A 22623-nucleotide genomic window follows, 5' to 3' on the forward strand; every position below is an offset into this window, starting at 1 on the left:
AAAAATTTAAAGGTTAACTAACACACTACACCATGGCCATGCTCCTGGTCCTCCACTGTACTTGCCTTGCCTACGCAGCTGGTCAAGTGGTCTGTGGATTTGAAATGCCCACTCATCTCCCTCTTCCCTGTCCAGCGCTTCCAGGGCGGATCAGAGGGATGCTCTGTGACATCGCTGATCAGTCAGCATCAATCTGAGCTATCCTGGATGCACTGTACAGAGGCCAAAGAAAAGGGGGTATTTCAAATTGCTGAACCAGCTGCATGGGCACTGTCTGCTTGGCATCCCTGGATGTAAGTACAGTGGAGAACAGAGGGGTGGGCAGAGTTTACTGTGTTGGTTTGGCTCCTTGCAGTGACTGATGCCTTACTAGATAGTTCAGTCTGAAGTTTCAGTGAAACCAGAGCCTGTAGTGGGTTCTCTGTGTGTAACCCATAGAGCTTTCCAAAATCTTTGTCATGATTTTCTGAGTGTGCCTACCTTTCTCTCCTTATGCATCCTGGAGCAATACATGTGTGCATGTTTATGCATCTCTCTGTGTGGAGGGAAAAAGTAATTTCATGGATTTATTCTGCTTTAATGTCTAATCCCTCTAATGTCTGTGGACAAAATTGGTTAATTACTGTTCTTTTTATATTAGGTTCTCTTGGGTTTGCGTGACACTAGTGATTTGCTGGTGGCAGTAACCTTACGTGGCTTGGCTGCACTAGTGTGTTTACTTGGACCAGAAGTGGTTGTGGGAGGAGGAAGAGTGAAGATTTTTAAAAGTACAACCCCTGGATTTACTAAAGTGGCAGATACTACACCAGAAGGTAGCTTAATGAGAAGATGTAATTTTTGTGTATATGTATGTATGTATGTGTGTGTGTGTGTGTATATGTATATGTGTATGTGTATATATATATATATATATATGTATATGTATATATGTGTGTGTGTGTGTGTGTTTTTTTATTTATTTAATCTATAGCATCATCAGCACTTTGTGTGCATTGGCAGTCTTTAAAGAGGGAAAAACGTGATCCACGTACAGCAACAGATCACTGCAATATTAAGGCCCCTTTCGACCTGGGGCAGTGCTGGCGTCAGTGGTAAATAGCGTCACTTTACCGTAGTTTTAGCAGCGGTATGCGGGCAATAGCGGGGCGGTTTTAACCCCCGCTAGCACCCGAAAAAAGGTTAAAACCGACCGCAAAGCGCCACTGCAGCGGCGATTTGCCGGTGGTATAGCCACGCTGCCCCATTGATTTCAGTGGGTAGGACCGGTGAATACACCGCACCAAAAATGCTGCTAGCAGGACTTTTTTCACTGTCCTGCTAGCGCACCGCTTCAGTGTGAAAGCCCTCCGGCTTTCACACTGGAGTGAAAGGGGCCGTTTTTTTCAGGTGCTATTTTTAGTGTTGTAGCCCCTGAAAACTGCCTATGTGAAAGGGGCCTAAAAGATTGTTTCAACTACTAAAATGTGCCTGTGGAGGGTATCGTCCTTCTAATACCCCTCCAGTGATCACACGGGTACACTCGTATGAAACAATTTATTCAAAACTATTTCTAACAGTAAAATGTTTAAAACACACATCAAATGTCACAGCTTGTATACTGACACCAACAATCATTGTCCACTACAAACATGCATGACTGTTGGTCGAGATAAAGAGCTAAGGTTGACCACTTTTTCAGGAACTCTCATCTTAGATGATAAAAAAAAAGGGGAAGAAGCGGTCACTTCCACGAAATGTGTCGACCTAGCTCTTTCTCTTGACCAACAGCCATGCATTTTTTTTGTAGTGGACAATGATTGTTGGTATCGATATGCAAGCTATGACATTTGATGTGCGTTTTTAAACATTTTACTGTTAGAAATAAATTTTAGCAATCAAACACTCATAGAAGTGTGCACAATTTCTTTTTATTTTTAGTTCACAAATCTGTGAAATGTCATGGCCATTCTTAAAAGGGAGGTCCACCCTAAAAAATATATATAAATAAATAAATAAATAAATAAATAAAAGAAAAAAAAAATGCATGAAAAGGCTCCAAAAAAAAAAGTTCACTTGCCAGAAATGGCTGTTGCTAGGCAGATCGTCCTAATCTACCTCTTCCTATTCCGCTGTGATCTTCGGTCTTCTCCTCCTCGTGTTGTCTTCTGGTGAATGGGGCGCGGTGTGTTGTGGGAACTGCATGTGTCCCACAACACGGCGTGCCCCATTCACAAAGCGCCGCACGACTCGTGCATGAGCAGTAGGAAATTAGCAGTTTCCCTTTGAATGGCGGCGCCAGGACCAGAGGGACGGGTCTGCCTTGGGCGGCCGACATCGAGGGCGCCCTATAAAGGTAAGTGCTTATTAAGTCAGCAGCTACAGTATTTGTAGCTGCTGACCTTTTTTAATTTTTTTTTTTTTTCCGCTGGCCCACCACTTTAACTGTGCAAACCAGACTTAAAGCGGTTCTGCACACACTTTCAAAAGTTAGGCTCATTCGTTTGTAAATGCAGCACAGAGTGCACAATGGGCTTTTTTTTTTTTTTTTTTTTTTTTATCGTACCTGTTCATGTTTGTAATCTTGGTTTTCATTCCCTGCGGCTGTGGGCGGTGTTTGTGCGGGTATCTGCATCATGTCCGGTGAACGCCGCACTGTCTCCTGGGATCTTGTGAAATTCATCCCAGGAGTCAGTGCGGAGGTCTGATGTGAAATCTCGCGTGATTTCAACGCTTGGCGTCATTACACCGGCCACATTTGGAGGGCGTTTTGAAATTCTCCATTGTTAGGTAGGGAACTCGTTGTGATGGCAACATTGATTACGCCGCATGGTGCAGTTGCCACTGAGCATGCGCGGGATCCAGCAAGGAATGCTGCTACTTCTAATGCGATGGAACAAGGAAGTGATTGCTTGTGGGCTTCAAATGCCCACAAGCAAGATGACATCTGCTGGGCATGATTTTTAAAACTATCGATTAGACAGGAAAACGGACCAGGATACCGGGAAGCATCAGTACAAGTATGTCTGACTTTAGCATGAATTTACTTTTTAACAGTATAAAAAAAAAAAAAAAAAAAATAACGTGTGTGCAGAACCGCTTTAATGTCCCAATTTTATTCTAAAACTTTACAAACACAGAATACGTTTCATGTGCACAAAATCAAAATGGGGGGGGGGGGGGACCTGATTAAAACTTATGAAATACAAATATATTGTGTGTAAGTTGTAATTAAAGTTCTGCATGTCCTTAAAAAAAAAAAAAAAAAAAGATGTTGGATATGTTAGGATAGACTGTAAAAGCATTAAGGTATTTTGCCAACACATATTTGAAAGGGGAAAAAAACACCCTGGCACTAAACTGATTATCCACTAGGATTACTTTTCTTTTTTTTTTTTTTTTTTCTCATGGAGGTTATAACATTTTCCATTTATACACAAGCCTTACAAAATTAATTTTTTATGGAAAACGAAAAGATAATGGCAGAATGTAAAAAAATAATTTAAACTGGGGTGGCCTGAAAGGGTAATACCATGGAATGGCCACTTCACAAGAACAAACTCAAAAGCTGCAGCATTGCAGACAAACTTTTGCCTTTATGAAGTAAATCTCTGCAATCTTTGTCTCCTAAAGATTTTTTCGTATAGAATCTTGATATATCAATGCTGCTTTCAGTCACTCAGTAAGTAGTTTGTGGATGGCCTTAATTATTTTTTTTTTTAATTATTGATACCCTTTTTTTTATAAACAGCACAAGTTTATTGAACATCACACGTAGTACAGCTTAGTGCAGTGGGTACAGACATTGAACTCTTCATAAATGTAGAACAGTAATAAAACATACATTAAAAGAAATAATCTGCCTGCTCCAGTCTATCTCCAAGACCTTATTGATACCCTTTTACCAGTTTTTCTTGAGATGCTGAAGTAAATGTTTTGAAAAAAAAAATGCAAGGGATATATTTTTGGGATATAGCACAGACATCAGGGAGGATTTACTAATAGTGAAGCAGACCGAATCCTGATATCTTCTGCAAGGTGGACTTCAGGAGTACAGTATAGGACACAGCCACTCTTCCCTCTTTATTTTATTGTTCACTTGAAATTTTTTTTTTTTTTTTTTTTTGGGTTTTACTGAAAGTCTTTTATTGCAAGAAATCTATTATTCACGTGGATAACCAATGTAACCCACATCTTTGCCTCAGTTGGGCAGATGCAAATATTTATTTTCACCTTTTTGAAGTATTCCCATGCTCCTACGGCACTTGGAACTGAAGATATAATTTCCTTTCTATATATCATTGCTCCCATTCCCAGCTCAACATCATGCTTTTCCTAGCAATGTCACTGTCATCATATCTGGTACAGCAGTACATTGTATTGGGAAATATTAATTTTCACTCCCAGTCTTGCAGTGCTTTTCTCCTGGAAATATACATTTTATCACTGACACCAGTTGCTATTTCCAAATGAGCAAACCGAAGCACTTGGTGAATCTTGGACTTCTGGTGCCACTGAGAAGAGCGTCCTGGGCCAGGACAGTGTAGAACAATGGTGATGTGCAAAGTGCAGCAATCCATAGAAACTAGAAATTAGATATTTGTTGATTTGATTCCAGTAAAGATAACTAGTTATGGATTAAATCTATATAAATTGACAGTCACTGTACCAAATCTTGGAAGGAAGCACACATTGAAAGCACACATTTCCACCATTATCATGTCATTACATCACATGTCACAAACCTCCTAGGCTGCACCCAAATAGCCCATTGGACTTCTATTGGGGCAGGAAATATTTGCTAATGTACACTCCATTCCTAGCAACTTTCCCTTTTAGGAAGAGGAATCTTCCCTCTGGGTCGGTTAGTATATTCTTGAGAGAGAACCAGGCCCCTCTACCTATTCCAATTGCTACCCCCTTTGACTTATTTGTCCTCGAGTCCCCATAGTACCACATTGGCAATTGTTGGGAATATAGCTTCATGTTTGTTTCTTGGGATATGTGTGTCTCTTGTAAAAAAGACCACCCTGGCCCTGTAATGCTCAATCTCTTTCAAAATGTTATGCCTTTCTGTTGGTGTATTTAGCCCTCGCAGTCAAAAAATTTATTGTATTGGCATGGTTTAGTTATTTGCTACCTATTTTCACTGAAAAGGGATCCATATCTATATTTGCAGCTGTTTTTTATGGGGTTTGAATTTTGTCCCTCCCTCCCTCCCACCTCTAGTCATTTTACGGCTCCTGACTCGGAAATGGAGAGGGTCTCCACTTGCCTCCTGCAAATCTCCTATCCTAGGGTCTCCAGGTTTCCCAGCATTCCAGTCCCACTTCCCATTCTCATCCTCTCCCTCCCACCCTAGTCCCCCCACCATGGGACTTTCTTCACTCCGTCTCCCCAGTCTCATCCTTGTCTTTAAATTTGTCTTCTTCTTCCCGTGTATTTTAATCTTGCAGATCTGCCTTTTTTCTGAGATATTAAAGATGCCAGAAAACCCCAGCTGTATTTAATATTACCAGTTCTTATTTGTTCCAGTATTGGGTTAAGGGGTCTTCTTCTAGCCAGTGTTTCTGCTAAGTCTGTGAAAACTTGGGTCCGCACCCTCATACTTTAATGGTGGCCGATCTCCCAATCTTTTTCCATATCTTTGTCTTCGTATAGTTGGAATCTTAATATGACATCCCGCGGTACTTCTACATTTAGGTTTGGAGGTTTCCTAATCCTATGTCCTCGATCTAACTTTAGTTCTTCCTCCTCTCTTCTATCCGGGGAGGGGGTTAAATATTTTTTTTTTTCATGATTTTTTATTTATTTTTTTGTTTTTCCAACTCTTCTCCTCTATCTTCTGGGAGCGCCTTGATCCTTAAATTCTGACATCTGCTTTGGTTTACTTGATTTTCCAGTTTGTATAATATTTCTCTCTGACCAGTTTGCAGGATTTTGACTTGCATTTTTAACCATTTTATTTATAGCGCTTGCTTGTCGTTCTTATCCTCCGTTTCCTCTACCCTCTTCAACAACTAGCCCAGGTCAGCCTGCATTGTAGCAATTTCTGTCTTAATGAAGTTTTCTAGTCTTGCAAATATTTCTGTTATTTCCAAATTAGTTGGCATTTGAACACTGGTACTTTGTTCATCCATTCTACTTGTTTCTGCTTCCCTTTCCATCATGGTATCTGTTCTAGATTTATCCTGTATTTCTCCTTTCTTTTTCCCAGGCTCTTTTTTATTTTCTTTAGTCGCCTGTTGTTTTTCAGATCCCAGGCTTTTTGGGCTTCCCTCTTTTGTTAAATATTTCTGGATCATGCTTGTATTCAAGCTCTCCTTTGGGGTTTTGGACTCGGTCCCTTTTTATGGTTCTGCCTCTTATACTGTTATTTTTATTTACTGTTTTTTTTCCTCTCCAGGTTGATTTCTCCTTTGAACTGTGGTTACTTCCTACTGACGTCTTTAGGCGTTCGATATGCAACACCAATGTGGTTCCTCGTGTGTAGCTTCTTCTCTCAAGGTCTTTTCAGAGTTCTTCCCTTCCAACAGTTTTCTAAAATAGACAGTAAAGAGGAGACTTTCATATAATCATAAAATGGTTCATTGTCTTCTAGAGAGGATCTACACCTCTACTGCTTCTCAGATTCCCTGGACCAAATGCATTGAAGTCAGGGTAGATAGGGTAGTAATCTATAATCAGCTGTATAGCGCTGTTTCAGAGCTTATTGGGGGCTGTCAGCCCCTCAAAAAGGAGAAAGATGGATGTTTTAAAAGAACAATAGGCAGTTCATAGAATCTGTTAGCAATCCTGACTTTTGAGAAATTATTGCAACACTTATTGTGTCAACAACAGTGTCTCCAGTCAGGAATAATTTGGAGATCAACATATGGTAGCTTTCTTCAAAAATAATTCTTTAGGTTCCGAGTTTAGAGCATTTAGTGATTAAAGGTTAATATTTTTAAATCTTGTTTTAATGAAAGAGAGCAATGTGGTGCAAGAAAAAGAATTACTGAAAAAGATATGACATAGACCAGTGGTCCCCAACCTTTTTGACACCGGGGACCAGCTGCGTGGAAGAAAATTGTGCCAAGGCCCGGCGAGGGACTGGGGGTGATGTACGCACACGCGTGGGGGGGAGCGAATTTTGCCGGCAATTTATCGGGCAATAGCTGGTGTTCGGCTGTTGGTACTTCAATCATCATGGCACCATGGTTGGTATGGTGTCAGAATGATTGAGGCACATTATTTCTTATATTACATTGTAATATAAATGAAATAGTTCAACTCACCATAATGCAGAATCAGTGGGAGCCCTGAGTGTGCCACTTTCCATGTCGCCTGCCACCAGAGGAGAAATGCAACTTGTCACGCTGCCTGCCACCAGTTGAGGAATGCCACTTGCCACGCTGCCTGCCACCAGTTGAGGAATGCCACTTGCCACATCACCCGCCAGTTCCACCAGATGAGGATTGTCACTGCACTGGTGACACTGTTTCAGTGATCTTTCTTAAATGAGGGCTGGAGAGCAGAGATGCGGGGCGGGCAGCGAGAGATGATGTAATCTCTCTGCTCCCCGCCGCACCTCCGATATTCTGTATGCTGTGAGGGCGAAAGAGCGGTGATGCTAGGCGGGCAGGGAGAGATGTCATCTCTCTGCTCCCCGCCGCACCACCGACATTCCGCACGTTGTGAGGGCGGAAGAGCGGGGATGCTAGGTGGGCGGAGAGAGATGTCATCTCTGCTCGCCAGCCCGCTTCTCTTATTCGCCCGCCCGCTTTCCTCTCTGATCCACCGGTGCCTTACAGCCTGCCGCGGCCTGGCTGCAAAGACGCTACGGCCCGGGAATGTGCCACGGACCGGGGTTGATGACCCCTGACATAGACAATGAGCAACAGTAAAATATTTGTGGGGGAAAAAAGCGAATGGTGTTCAACAAAGGCTTTCATGGTTTCTGGTTTAGGTAGAGTCACATCCTGACACAGTTGCTAGCCGTGGAAATTGAGATATTTGTAATGTAGAATTCTGCTAGAAGTGTGGTGTGTGTGGTGTGTGTGTGTGTGTGTGTGTGTGTGTGTTTTTTTTTTTTTCTTTTCTTTCTTTTTTTTTTTTTTCTTTTCCCTGTGGTTTTTTCTTTCAACTTAATCTGTTCGATGTATGATACCTTGCTCTTGCTTTAATTGTGCTGGAGAAGGGGTTATATGGGATCGGTCTTCTTTCTCTTTGCTTGCCCTATGATAAAGATGTAATTTATTACTAGAGCCAAACCCCTATTTGTCCTGTTTACTGGGAGTAGTCTACTGTACATGTGAGGAAGAGTGTGTGTTTGTTTTTTCTTTTAACATTTAAGCAATGTCTTGTTGGACATGACAACCCTTATTTTGGGGAGTGATGCCTCCAGTTAATGTTTTCAACACTAGAACCGCTACATGATTTCCTTCATAGTGGAATAAAGTCTATTTACTGCAATATCCTATGCTTGCTCTACAGCACTTGTGTAATAATGTAACTATTCATATTAAACCTTTTTGCATATGCCTTACTTGAGCTTTGGTGGTATGTATTGAATTCCACATTGTTCTATTTTGTCGTAGCTTAAATGGTAGATGGGTAAATGGTCGTTGGGGCATTTGATTGAATGTCATGTCTTGGATTGCTGCACTTAGTGTGTAATGTTGCAGCAATGTTATCATTTCAACCAGAAGTCTACTGTTAATGGCATATGTTATTTTCAAGTCATGTGTTGGAACGTTTTGCATTTTGGGTGACCTCTTCCTGTACCCCAATGTTCTACCTCTTCCATGTGTATAGTGTATTCATTTTTATCTTGCTGCATTTAGGTAGTGTCTGACCTTGCATGCGTGTCCATGCAGTATGTTTGTTTCTTTCAAGAGTAAGACCATGTTTCATACATGAAAGAAAAAACATGCAGGATATGGGACGTTCAAGGTGCAAAAATAAACAACATGACAAAATATATAAAAGGAAAATATATACAATTTTTATTACACTAAGTACATCAATAAAAACCGTACATTCAGTATACTTATGGCCATGGATGAGTGCAAAAACATCCTATAAATGACAATGGTTTACTGTGGACACGTTCAAGTTTTCTACATGTTTTGCCATATGACTTCTTCAGGAAAGAACTTGAAGATTCTTTGAAATATCAAGACCTATACTTCAACAACTTTAATTGTGCAATAAAACAGAAAAAAAAAATACCAATTTGCGGTTGAAGTATCATTTATCAGCTGTATAATCTGTCATTTATAGGATGTTTTTGCACTCATCCATGGCCATGAGTATACTGAATCTACAGTTTTTATTGATTTAATTTGTTTAATAAAAATTGTATATATTTTCCTTTTATATTTTGTTATGTTGTGTATTTTTGCACCTGAAAGTCTCATATCCTCTGTTTTTTCTTTCATCCAAAACGGTATGTTGGTGCCATATTTTTTGTAAACCTTAACATTGATCACTGACCACACAATTTACCATATTTCATATATGTTGCAGGTTGCCTGTGGTAATACTCATGCATGCATTGATCTCTTACCATTTTGGTACTTTTGAGACAATACTCACCTTACAGATGAAAGCCTTATTTGGAGTCTTTTTTTTTTATTATTATTTATTTATTTATTTTTTTTCGAGGCATTTTGGTAACCCCTAACATTTACTAGGAGTTATATTCATTCAGGCTGGCACCCTACTGCTTAGTTATTTTAGTGACAGTAGATGTACAGTAGCTTGGGCTATCAGCGTGCCACCATAACACAGATTTGTTGGGTATAGTCTGTTATTGCTGAATATTGGAAGGGGAGGAGGTGGGCAGTCATTAGATAATGATGTATGTTTCAAGGCACTGGGCCTCTTTCATATACAAGGGTATCGGTGGTGGAAAGTTGCTGGTCATAGGCTTCTGCAGCAGACTTTTCTTATGTACTTCTATTTTGTACATGGTGTTTTATCCCTATCGTAACTCCTGGTCCATGCATGTATGTTCGGTTGTGGCTAGTCGTTCTTCATACAGTTTTCTTCAATTACATGCTTTTTGTACATTTATATGTACTGCATTGAGCACATTTTGAACCTCATAGCTGAGTTTGTCAGTTAACCTGGTTATATTAGCTTAGTACCATTCAGATGTCTTTTAGTTGGCCTTACTAGGATTTGTTTCGTTTTATACCTGATTTTTTGGAATCGGCTCTGTATAACTTTGAGCTCTTATTTTTCTGATATAGCTTAGACTTTTCCCTGTGGTTAAATCTGCTGCCTTAATTTTCTCTCTGAAAATTTTGTATAACAGGGTCCACCATATCTCTGCCATTCCTAGTCAGCTATGTGGGGGTGAGGCCTCCGGCTTTTTAAAAAAAAATTTTTATGTATTTATTTTTCATGTGCAGAAATGCACTATAGTTCATTTAACATGGTTTCCTATGAGACACGTTCATTTCTATACATATTTGAATGTTTTTTGGAATGGGTCAGGCACTTTTTAAGTGCAACAGTGCATTTTTTCACAGTGGGCAAGCTGCAGAAAAGCATGTAGTGCGTTTTTTAAATCAAAACATAAAAAAATAAATCAAACCCGTGAAAAGTGTGTCGTCAAATGTACAAAAATGCAAAACGCACAGCCAAAAGCACTGTGGAAACAGATCAAAAGCAAATTGCATAGGTGTGAACCAGGCCTAAGTTCTTGCTAATCATCTCATGGGCTGTCCTAGAAGACAAATTGGGAAAACCAGAGTTAGAGTTACAGGTAACTCTATTTGCAGGAGTCTTCCAGCACACCTAGATTCCCACCCTTGTTACTACTTTTACTTTATATTTGTATATGTTTTGTTCAGGTTCTTGTGTTTTAAAGCTGGCCAGTTCAGCGGAAGGGCTTCCTTTTTGTATATTAAAGGTACAAACAGCCTTCATTCATACAGGAGCCCTGACAACAGCTTAACGCAGAGCGAGGACACATGTCAAAATGCAGAGCCCTGCAGATTACATCAGGAGAGTGGCTTTCAAACTATTCTGCAAGACTTAGATGTCAGTTTGATAGCTGGTATTGCTCTGTGTATCAGACGCCATTCCCGAATCAGCACAAGACAAATCCTATGAGTTTGGCAGCTGGACCTACTCATTCCCTTACATCTCCTGGGTAGGCTTCTGCACCTTCTGTACACTGCAGGAAAACAGCTGTCAGTGACCACTGGCGCCGCTCGATTTCAGCAAAAACAAAACAATGGCTAATGGGATGCCGGTGCACAGAGCCGGCAACCAGTGCCAGTACCTGTGCCTGCAATACATAAATGGACACAACTGTCAAGGTGATCCTGATCCCACAGATTTCATCAGGCAGAGTGGAGCTGAGAGGTGTGGGGCAGCAACATCTAGGCTGACTTCTGCATCTGCAATGTACAGCAGAATAGCCTTCCAAATGATTAAAGTGTGTGTTACCCCAACATTTCATATTCCTGATATGTCTGTTGTACCATGTACTTTAAATAGAATGCCATTTTTCTCTTTGTATTGCTTACTTTTTATGCAAAATCCCTGCTGACCCTGCCAGCCCCTTCATTCCTATTGCACACCAACCACGGTAGGCATGGAAGCGCTTCCAGCCCAGCGTGGTCAAATATCTGGCTGTGCCAGGGGCTCAGCCTGCCTTGCCTCCAGTGGTCAAGATGCATGCTGATACGCTCCTTGCACAGCCATTCACTGGGGAAGATCAGTGTATTGCTCTTTCTATATGTGTGTGTGTGTGTGTGTGTGTGTGTGTGTTTGTGTTATCTTCTCAGATGATAAAGCTGCCCATTCTCTTGGCAAACAGCCTCCAGTTCCTGTAAATTCCTGGGCTACCTTGCATGAACTGCACGTTTAAGATCTCCCCAGATTGGCTCAATGATATTGAGGTCAAGAGACTGAGATGGCCACTCCAGAACCTTGACTTTATTCTGCTGTAGTGAATGTGAGGTTGACTTGGCTTTGTGTTTTGGATCATTGTCATGTTGGAATGTCCAAGTACATCTCATGTGCAACTTCCTGGCCGATGAATGCAAATGTTCCTCCAGTATTTTTTGAAAATATACTGCATTCATCTTGCCATCAATTTTGAACAAATTGCCTATGCCTTTTATAGCTTGTGCTTCCCCAAAACTTCAGCGATTCAACTCCGTATTTCACAGTAGGAATTATGTACTTTTCATGATAGACCTTGTTGACTCCTCTCCAAATTTTGCATTTTTTATGGTTTTGGTCTCATCACTCCAAATGACTTTTTGCCAGAAGGCTTGAGTCTTCTCTCTGTGGTGTTTGGCGTATTGTAAGCGGGATACTTTGTAGCCTCTGCATAGTAATGGCTTTCTTCTTTTGACTTGACCATGCAGCCTATCTTTCTTCAAGTGCCTCCTTATTGTGCATATTAAAACAGCCACACCACATGTTTTCAGAAAATCCTGTATTTTGCCTGAAGTTATTTGTGGGTTTTTCTTTGCATCCTGAAAAATTTTCCTGGCAGTTGTGGCTTAAATTTTAGTTGGTCTACCTGACTGTGGTTTGGTTTCAATAGAACCCCTCATTTTCCACTTCTAGATTAGAGTTTGAACACTGCTGATTGGCATTCTCAATTCCTTGGATATCTTTTTATATCCCTTTCCTGTTTTATACAGTTCAACTACCTTTTCCCCCAGATCCTTTTGACAATTCTTTTGCTTTTGCCATAACTCAGAATGCAGAAACGTCAGTGCAGCACTGGATGAAAGGTGCACGGGTCTTTCAGGAGTCCAGAAACTCACTGACCTTTTAGGCTGGGTTCACACTGATACTACACGACAGGCGTACCACTTTGGATCCGACTTTGCCCTGCGACTTGAAGTCCAACTTCAATGAACAAGGATCCAACTTTGATCCCCCGACAATACCAGACACCATGTCTGGTATGAATCTTTAGGGGGAAGTCCACACAAAACGTAAAAAAAAAAACCCAGCATGGGTTCCTCCTCAAAGAGCATACCAGGCCCTTTGGTCTGGTATGAATTTTAAGGGGAACCCCCACGCCAAAAAAAAATGTGTGGGGGTCCCCCCAAAATCCATACCAGACTCTTATCCGAGCACGCAGGTCAGACAAGGGGCTGGGGACAAGCGAGCAGCCCCCTCCCTCGTGAACCGTACCATGCTGCATGCCCTCAATATGGGGGGAGTGGGTGATTTGGGGCAGGGGGGATCCTGTGCCCCCCCCCACCCCAAAGTACCTTGTCCCCATGTTGAGGACAAGGGCCTCTTCCCGACAACCCTGGCCAGTGGTTGTCTGGGTCTGCAGTCAGGGGCTTATCGGCATCTGGAAGCCCCCAGATCCCGGCCCCCAACCCTATGTGAATGAGTTTAGGGTACATTGTACCCCTATCCAGTCACCCCAAAAAAAGTCAAAAATAAAACGCATTACACATGTTTTTAAAGTAATTTATTAAGGCTGCTCCGGCATCTCTTCCGATCTCTTCTCCCCTCTCCGGCTCTTCTGTGTCCTTCGCGGACGTCTTCTCCCCTATCTCCGGTTCTTCTCCCCTATCTCCGGTTCTTCTCCCCTATCTCCGGTTCTCCTGCCTCTGTCCACTGTTTTCTGCTGGGTCTCCTGCTCTCCTCTTCTCGCTCTTTTGCCCGATCTTCTCCACTGTCTTCTGCCTCTGTTCTTCCGTTGTTTACTCGATACTCTCTCCCGCTCTAATTCAAGGTGAGCGGTGTGCTGCCACTAATATTGGCATGGGACGCCCATCATGGTGATGTCATAATGCCAATATAAGTAGTGGCACACCGCTCACCTGGCAGTAGAGTGGGAGAGAGCGTTGAGTCAACATCGGAAGAAGAACAGAGATAGAAGACAGCGGAGAAGACCGTGCAAAATAGCGAGAACATAGCGGAGGAGACCCGGCAGAATACATCGGACAGAGGGAGAAGAACCAGCAGAGGTAGAAGACATCAGTGGAGGACGCAGAAGAGCCGGAGAGGGGAGAAGAGATTGGAAGAGATGCCGGACCTGCCTAATAAATTACTTTAAAAACGTGTAATGTGTTTTATTTTTGACACTTTTTTTTTTTAGGTGAGTTTTTTCTGTTCATCAATGTCAGGAGCCTGGCGGACAAGATAGGTGATAGGTGGGAATTTCAGAGACCTGGTTCAACAGCTCTCATGATTGGCTGGCAACCATTCAAGGGTATACCCTTTATCGCAGTGATAGAGAGGGTAAAAAAAGGGGAGGGGTATGCCTATATATCAAGAATAATGTGCAAATGAATGTAAGAGATGACATCCCTAAGGGAGCTAGGGAGGATGTAGATTCCTTATGGGAGGAGCTCCAAAGGGATGACGCTAAGGGGAAAATTTTACTGGGAGTATGCTATAGGCCCCCTAATCTGAGGGAGAAGGGAAGACAAATCTCCTATCACAAGTTGGTTTAGCAGCAAGGATGGGAAGTGTTATAATGGGGGATTTTCTGCCCAAGCCAATTTTCAGCTTTCAGCCATGTCGCAATTTGAATGACAATTGCGCGGTTATACCACACTGTACCCAAACAAATTTGTTATCACTTTGTTTGCACAAATATAGCTTTCTTTTGGTGAAAAAAATAAAATAAAATTTTTTTGAAAGTTTTTCTTTATTTCTCTTAAAAAAAAAAAAAAAAAAAAAATTGTAAATAAGTACACTTTCTTCAATGACAGGCACTGATATAACTGCACTGACAGGTAACTGATATGGCGGCACTGATGGACACTGATAGGTGGCACTGATGAATACATCCCTGATGTCACGTTATATAATGGTGCCAGTCAGTACCCATTTGTGAGCACTGATTGGCACAGACTGGGCATAATTTGAACATGTGGATGGCTATGGGGTACATGCCTGGCCATCCACATGTTGCCCCCTTCCCTGGTGGTCCAGTGTGGGCATCCGAGAGGGGGGGGGGGTCTGTGCTGATAAACAGTGCAGACCCCCTGTCAGGAGAGCCGCCGGTTGGCTCTCCTCTACTCGTGTCTGTCAGACGCGAGTGAGGAAAAGCCGATCAACAGCTTTTCCTGTTGACATTGTGATCAACCGTGATTGGACACGGCTGATCACGTGGAGGCTCTTTACCAACGATCGTCGGCGGTTATCCTGAAGGACTTCATATAATGCCTAGTCAGGATAACTGAACTACCGCCTGACCGTCATTTTACTAAGGTTGAGGGATCATCATCAGCATTCAGACTTTATAAAGAATGTAACAAGAAATGCAAGTGTGCAATTAGGGCAGCTAAGATAGAACACGAAAGACACATAGTGGAGTAGAGCAAACAGTAAAAAAGGGAGGACGGACCATATTGGCCCTATAAAGAATGAGGAAGGACATCTGGTTACAAAGGATGGCAAGATGGCAAAGGTATTGAATTTACTCTCTTCCAGTCTTCACGAGGGAATCGGGGGCGGGGGGGGGATAAATCACTGGGTCCAGATGGCTTGCATCCGAGGGTACTTGGGGAACTCAGTCAAGTAATTGCCAGGCCATTGTTCCTAATTTTTCTTTAGTCTACTGACTGAAATGGTACCAGGTGATTGGTGAAAAGCCAATGTACCGCCAACATTTAAAAAAAGCCCAAAATGCATCCCTTGGAATTGCAGAACAGTTAGCCTAACATCAATAGTATGCAAGCTCTTGGAGGGAATAATGGTCTATATACAAGATTGTAGTAATGAGAACAGTATCATTAGCAGTAATCTGCATGGATTCATGAAGAATTGTTCTTGCCAAACCAATCCATTAACCATCTATGAGGAAGTGAGTTGCCAATGACCTGGAGGATGGGGTAAAAATGGTTCAATCTCTGTATTTGCAGACGATACTAAGCTAAGCAGGGCAATAACTTATCCGCAAGATGTGGAAACCTTGCAAAAAGATTTGAACAAATAGGGTGGGCAACTATATGGCAAGTGAGGTTTAATGTAGAAAAATGTAAAATAATGCATTTGGGTGGCAAAAATATAAATGCAATCTATACACTGGGGGGAGAACCTCTGGGGGATTCTAGGGGGAAGCTAGGATGGAAAAGGACCTGGGGGTCATTAGTAGATGGGCTCAGCAATGGCATGCAATGCCAAGCTGCTGCTAACAAAGCAAACCAGATATTGGCATGCATTAAAAAGGGGATCAACTTCAGAGATAAAACGATAATTCTCCTAGTCTACAAGACTTTGGTCCGGCCTTACCTAGAGTATGCTGCCCAGTTCTGGGCACGAGTCCTCCTGAAGGATGTACTGGAAATGGAGCGAGTACAGAGAAGGGCAACTAAACTAATAAAGGGTCTGGAGGATATTAGTTATGAGGAAAGGTTGCGAGCCCTGAACTTATTCTCTGGAGAAGAGACGCTTAAGAGGCGATAAGATTGCAATTTATAAATACCGTACTGGTGATCCCACAATAGGGATAAAACTTTTTAGCGGAAGGTAATTTAACAAGACACGTGGCCACTCAATAAAATTAGAAGAAAAGAGGTTTAACCTTTTAAACTACATAGGGATATTTACTGTAATAGCAGCAAGGATGTGGAATTCCCTTCCACAGACAGTGGTCTCAGCGGAAAGCATTTTATTTATAGATTAAATTATAGATTTTAGTTAAAAACAAAAAACAAAAAAACAAACAAAAAACTATTAGATAAGCACCTGAACGACCGCAACATACAGAGATATACAATGTAATACTGACATATAATCACACACATAGGTTGAACTTGTCTTTTTTCAACCTCAGCTACTATGTAACTATGTGCAACGTACCCCATACTCCTTCACATAGGGTGGGGGGCCGGAATCTGGATGCCTCCTTGTTAAAGGGGGGCTTTCAGATTCCCATAAGCCCCAGCCCGCAGACCTCGACAACCATTGGCCAGGGTTGTCGGGAAGAGGCCCTTGTCCTCTTCAACATGGGGACAAAGTGCTTTAGGGCCCCCCTTAATAGGCTGGGGAGCGGTTCTGGAAGAAGCTTCCACTCAGGGAAGATGGTCCAGAGCCGAAGGATTCTGGAGATTCGGGCAATCTGTCTAGCCCCCAGGGTATGGATTTACAGGTTGCAAGGTTGCCCTGTCTAGATACAGTCCGACAATGCTACAGCAGTGGCCTATATCAATCACCAAGGAGGCACCAGGAGTCTGCCCAAAAAAGTGAATCATTTTTTCTTTGGCAGAAAGGCATGTTCCTTGCCTGTCTGCTTTCTTTATTCCAGGGGTAGAAAATTGGCATGCGGACTTCCTAAGCCGCCAGCAGCTGTGTCCAGGAGAATGGTCTCTATAGCCCAACATATTTCAGGCCTTATGTTGGAAATAGAGTACCCTGGATGTGGACCTGTTGGCTTCCAGGTTCAACAGAAAATTGGACAGCTTTGTGTCAAGAACAAAGGATCTGCTAGCACAAAGGTCAGATGCCTTAACGATTGCATGGGATCAGTATTCTCTCCAGGTACGTTTCTCCCGTGATTCCTTCAGAGAGTCAAAAGGGAAGGGAAGCCGGTAATTCTGGTGGCCCTGGCTTGGTTCCAACAATCTTGGTATGCGGAGATCGTAAAGATGGCAGAAGGAAGACCTTGGATTCTCCCGCTACCCCCAGATCTACTCTCACAGGGTCCAATATTCCATCCTGCCTTACGAAGTCTGAATTTGACGGTTTGGCTGTTGAGATCCACATTCTGAAGAGCTGTGGACTTTTGGGACCAGTCCTATCCACTCTGGCTAATGCTAGGAAGTCGGCCTCCAGGCTCATCTACTACAGAATCTGGAAGGCATATGTTTCCTGGTGTGAATCCAGGGGGTGGCATCCTAGACAGTATGCCGTTAACAGGATTCTTGTTTTTCTACAATTAGGCGTAGAAATGAAGATGGCCTTGAGCACTACCAAGGGCCAGATCGCGGCCTTGTCTGTATTCTTTCAAAGGCCGCTTGCCTTTCATTCCCTGGTCCGGGCCTTTTTTCAGGGGGCACTGCGCTTGAATCCGCCAGTTAAGCCTCCCGTGTACCCATGGAATTTAAAATAGTTTTTTTCTGTTTTGCAGGAACAACCCTTTGAACTGTTGCACCATGCTTCCTTAGTTCTTCTGACAAAGAAATTGTTTTTTCTGGTAGCAATATCCTCCGCTAGGAGGATATCAGAATTGCCAGCTCCTTCTTGTAAAGGGCCATATTTGAGTATTCACAAAGACAGGGTGGTGTTGTGTCCACACCCGACTTTTTCTCCTAAAGTGGTATCAGGATTCCATCTGAATCAAGATGTGGTCCTACCATCCTTTTTTCCAGAGCCACAGTCCGTGGAGGAGGAGTTGTTTACACTCTCTAGATGTTGTAAGAGCAGCCAAAATCTATCTGCAGGCAACAGCTCAGATATGAAAGGCCGATTGTGTATTTATTTTGCCAGAAGGCCCAAAGAATGACCAGGCAGCATCAAAATCCACTATCTCTCTAGATGGATTTGACAGGTTATTGTTCAGGCTTATGGTGTAAAGAAGAAAATTCCTGCTTTTTTCAGGTTAAAGCGCATTAGACTAGGGCAGTTAGTGATTCATGGGCAGTGCATCACCAGGCCACCATGGCTCAGATCTGCAAGGCTGCAACTTGGTCTTCGGTCCATACATTCACTAGATTCTACCAAGTAGGCAGAGGGAGTGGGAGAGGGCATGAGGATGTCGTCTTTGGGCGCAGTGTGCTGCAGGCAGCAGTATAAGTCCTCTTGTCTGTTGGCGGTCTGTGTTTTCTGATCAGTGTCTCCCTCCCCTCAAATTTGGGCATTGCTCTGGAGCATCCCACTATGTAATTATCAAAGATTCTGTGTCCTGTGATGTATGAACAAGAAAATAGGATATTTTAAAACCGCTTACCTGTAAAATCCTTTTCTTAGGAGTACATCACAGGACACAGAGCTCCAGCCCCTCTTCAGGATTATACGCAGGGATACTTATTGCTTTGCTACAAAACTGAGGTACTCCATGTAGGAGGGGTTATATAGGGGAGGAACTCGTCTTGTAGTTAGGGTTGCCAGTGTCCAATCACCTATGGTGACTGTCTAACCCACTAAGTAATAGGCTCTGTGTCCCGTGATGTATTCCCAAGAAAAGGATTTTACAGGTAAGCTGTTTTAATAAATCCCATTTCACAGATGTAGTATTTTAAATACAAACAATTCTCACTTTTTGAATTCTAAAATATCCCTGTGTTCTATAAAGTTGTCTTATTGGGCATTCCTATGCGCAAGTGATCAGTCCAGTTACATTTAGCACTCATTCATACCACCAGCATGCGTTGATGTGCGTTGTGCTAAGCAGGCCATTCAATTTTGAATATGCCCACAATGCATCCTGCACATTTTATTTTAATACAACATACAGGGTGTTCACTATTATACACTGTGTGTCAGGTTGCAACGAACATACATTGTGCATTGCTGCTTGTTGTTGTGGTAATGATGGCATGTGCATATGATTGGGCCATAATGGGATTGCTTTAAGTTTATAATTGAAGGTTTTGGTAAAAGTTTTTTGTCTTCATCTACCTTCTTTTGCTACAACTATAAACCTAAAATAAATCAAAATTGGTCATAATTTCTAAATCCATTCATTTGCTTGATGCATTATAAAAACACATTTTTGAACATGATCCTAAATTTCCAAAACATTTGATTACCTTCATTCAATTCCACAAATCTGTTCAAAGCATTTAATTTGATTGAAAAATATTAAAATGATAATTTCATTGTGCAGTTAGATTGATATACAGTGCCTTGCGAAAGTATTCGGCCCCCTTGAACTTTTCAACCTTTTACCACATTTCAGGATTCAAACATAAAGATATAAAATTTTTATTTTTTTGTGAAGAATCACCAACAAGTGGAACACAATTGTGAAGTGGAATGAAATCTATTGGATTTTTGAAACTTTTTTAACTAATAAAAAAATGAAAAGTGGGGCGTGCAAAATTATTCGGCCCCCTTGCATTAATACTTTGTAGAGCCACCTTTTGCTGCGATTACAGCTGCAAGTCGCTTGGGGTATGTCTCTATCAGTTTTGCACATCGAGAGACTGAAATTCTTGCCCATTCTTCCTTGCAAAACAGCTCGAGCTCAGTGAGGTTGGATGGAGAGCGTTTGTGAACAGCAGTTTTCAGCTCTTTCCACAGATTCTCGATTGGATTCAGGTCTGGACTTTGACTTGGCCATTCTAACACCTGGATACGTTTATTTGTGAACCATTCCTTTGTAGATTTTGCTGTATGTTTTGGGATCATTGTCTTGTTGGAAGATAAATCTCCATCCCAGTTTCAGGTCTTTTGCAGACTCCCAACAGGTTTTCATTCAGAATGGTCCTGTATTTGGCTGCATCCATCTTCCCCTCAATTTTAACCATCTTCCCTGTCCCTGCTGAAGAAAAGCTGGCCCAAACCATGGTGCTGCCACCACCATGTTTGACAGTAGGGATGGTGTGTTGAGGGTGATGAGCTGTGTTGCTTTTACGCCAAACATATCGTTTTGCATTGTGGGCAAAAAGTTGGATTTTGGTTTCATCTGACCAGAGCACCTTCTTCCACATGTTTGGTGTGTCTCCCAGTGGCTTGTGGCAAACTTTAGACAATACTTTTTATGGATATCTTTGAGAAATGGCTTTCTTCTTGCCACTCTTCCATAAAGGCCAGATTTGTGCAGTGTACGACTGATTGTTGTCCTATGGACAGACTCTCCCACCTCAGCTGTAGTTCTCTGCAGTTCATCCAGAGTGATCATGGGCCTCTTGGCTGCATCTCTGATCAGTCTTCTCCTTGTCGGAGCTGAAAGTTTAGAGGCACGGCCAGGTCTTGGTAGATTTGCAGTGGTCTGATACTCCTTCCATTTTAAAATGATCGCTTGCACAGTGCTCCTTGGGATGTTTAAAGCTTGGGAAATCTTTTTGTATCCAAATCTGGCTTTAAACTTCTCCACAACAGTATTACGGACCTGCCTGGTGTGTTCCTTGGTCTTCATGATGCTCTCTGCGCTTTCAACAGAACCCTGAGACTATCACAGAGCAGGTGCATTTATACAGAGACTTGATTACACACAGGTGGATTCTATTTATCACCATCAGTCATTTAGGACAACATTGGATCATTCAGAGATCCTCGCTGAACTTCTGGAGTGAGTTTGCTGCACTGAAAGTAAAGGGGCCGAATAATTTTGCACACACCACTTTTTTTTTTGTTTTTTATTTGCTAAAAAAGTTTAAAATATCCAATAGATTTCGTTCCACTTCACAATTGTGTCCCACTTATTGGTGTTTCTTCACAAAAAAATTAAATTTTATATTTTTGTTTGAAGCCTGAAATGTGGCAAAAGGTTTAAAAGTTCAAGGGGGCCGAATACTTTCGCAAGGCACTGTATGTACATGAAGCACAAAACAGAGTCTTGATAATAAGAGTGTCAAGCTAAACTCCAGGAATTCAGCCACTTTGAAAAATGTGCAGGTACACTGAGTCCAGTAAAGCACATGCATCCTTGTGGGCTTATCTCTTTAATTTAAAATAGATCTGACAGTTTTTTGGTGCTCCTTCAGGGGCTCTAAAAGAAGAGATTCTGTGTTTTCACACATCTCTGTATCCTCACACACCACATCTCTGCCTGCCCCTCCGCTCTTCTGCCCATTTACAGAAGCCTTTGCATTATGTGGATGAGTTCATAAAATATAAAGGCTTCTGTGAATGGGCAGCAGAGAGGAGGGGTGAGCATAGCAGCTGCATGTGACTCGGCAGCTAAAGGAGCTGAGACAAATTCCAACATCGGAGTTTTGGAAGTTTTAGTGATGGCGATCTTCCCAAAGTTCAATAAAACTGTCAGATGTAAATTAAAGACCTAAGTCCAAAGGATGGCATGCACCTCTTTAGACTTAAGCTTTGTACACATGTTTCAAAATTGGCTGGTTCGGCAAGAATGTCTGACTTTTGGGCCATGTGTATAGCTGGCTGTCTTACAGAAGCCGATCTCACAACATGGCTAGTGGCTGCAAGCGCTTATCGGTGTATTCTGGGGGGTGGGGAGAAGGCAGGCAGTCCCCTTGTCAGAACACAAAGGTACATTGTGGGAGATTGTGACACTAACCTCTTGTTAGTATGTAAATATTAAATTTTTTTCATTAAGCACAGAGTCTAGGTAATATGACCAGTCTGCACCAATATGGGTAATTCACATTAATCCTTAACCCAACAGCTGTATTGGAAATACCTGGAGGTGTTTAATCTAAAGATCTGTATAGCTCTAGTTAAGGACCTGCATCGTTCATTAAATTATTATTTTTTTTTTGTTTATTTGTTTTTTTTAAGTTCAAAACTACATGCGAATAATAATGAATTTGTGCCACTTAACTTATTGCTACTCCTGCAACACTAAGGATGTTTAACACTTTAGTAGGTATGAAAATTGAAGATGCTCTTTAAAGATTATGACTGCGCAGTTGTGCTGCACTAGACACTTTATGCATAAGGACACTTGTGTGCACCAGACACTTCATGTGGAAGCATCTGCAGTGGGTGACTGCATTTATGAATATATAATTGGGTGAAATTGTATATAGGATTAGGGATTAGTTAGGTGGCACAAACAAATTCATTTTAACTTGCACATGC

At 42.0% G+C, this 22623-nt stretch overlaps 1 protein-coding gene across 2 annotated transcripts in view; it reads left to right on the forward strand.

Annotated features, from left to right (window-relative positions):
* SCYL3 (SCY1 like pseudokinase 3) overlaps nt 1-22623 on the forward strand; it is a 104564-nt gene that overhangs the window by 64801 nt on the left and 17140 nt on the right. For both annotated transcript variants that reach the window (XM_077452602.1, XM_077452601.1), the window contains exon 9: nt 641-812. In XM_077452602.1, the coding sequence (XP_077308728.1) occupies nt 641-812 (172 nt within the window). The remainder of the gene's footprint in view (nt 1-640; nt 813-22623) is intronic.

This window comes from Lithobates pipiens, unplaced genomic scaffold (assembly GCF_037356315.1).
Source record: "Lithobates pipiens isolate NorthernLeopardFrog02 unplaced genomic scaffold, aLitPip1_a1.2 Scaffold_23, whole genome shotgun sequence".
NCBI classification, from domain to species: Eukaryota; Metazoa; Chordata; class Amphibia; order Anura; family Ranidae; genus Lithobates; species Lithobates pipiens.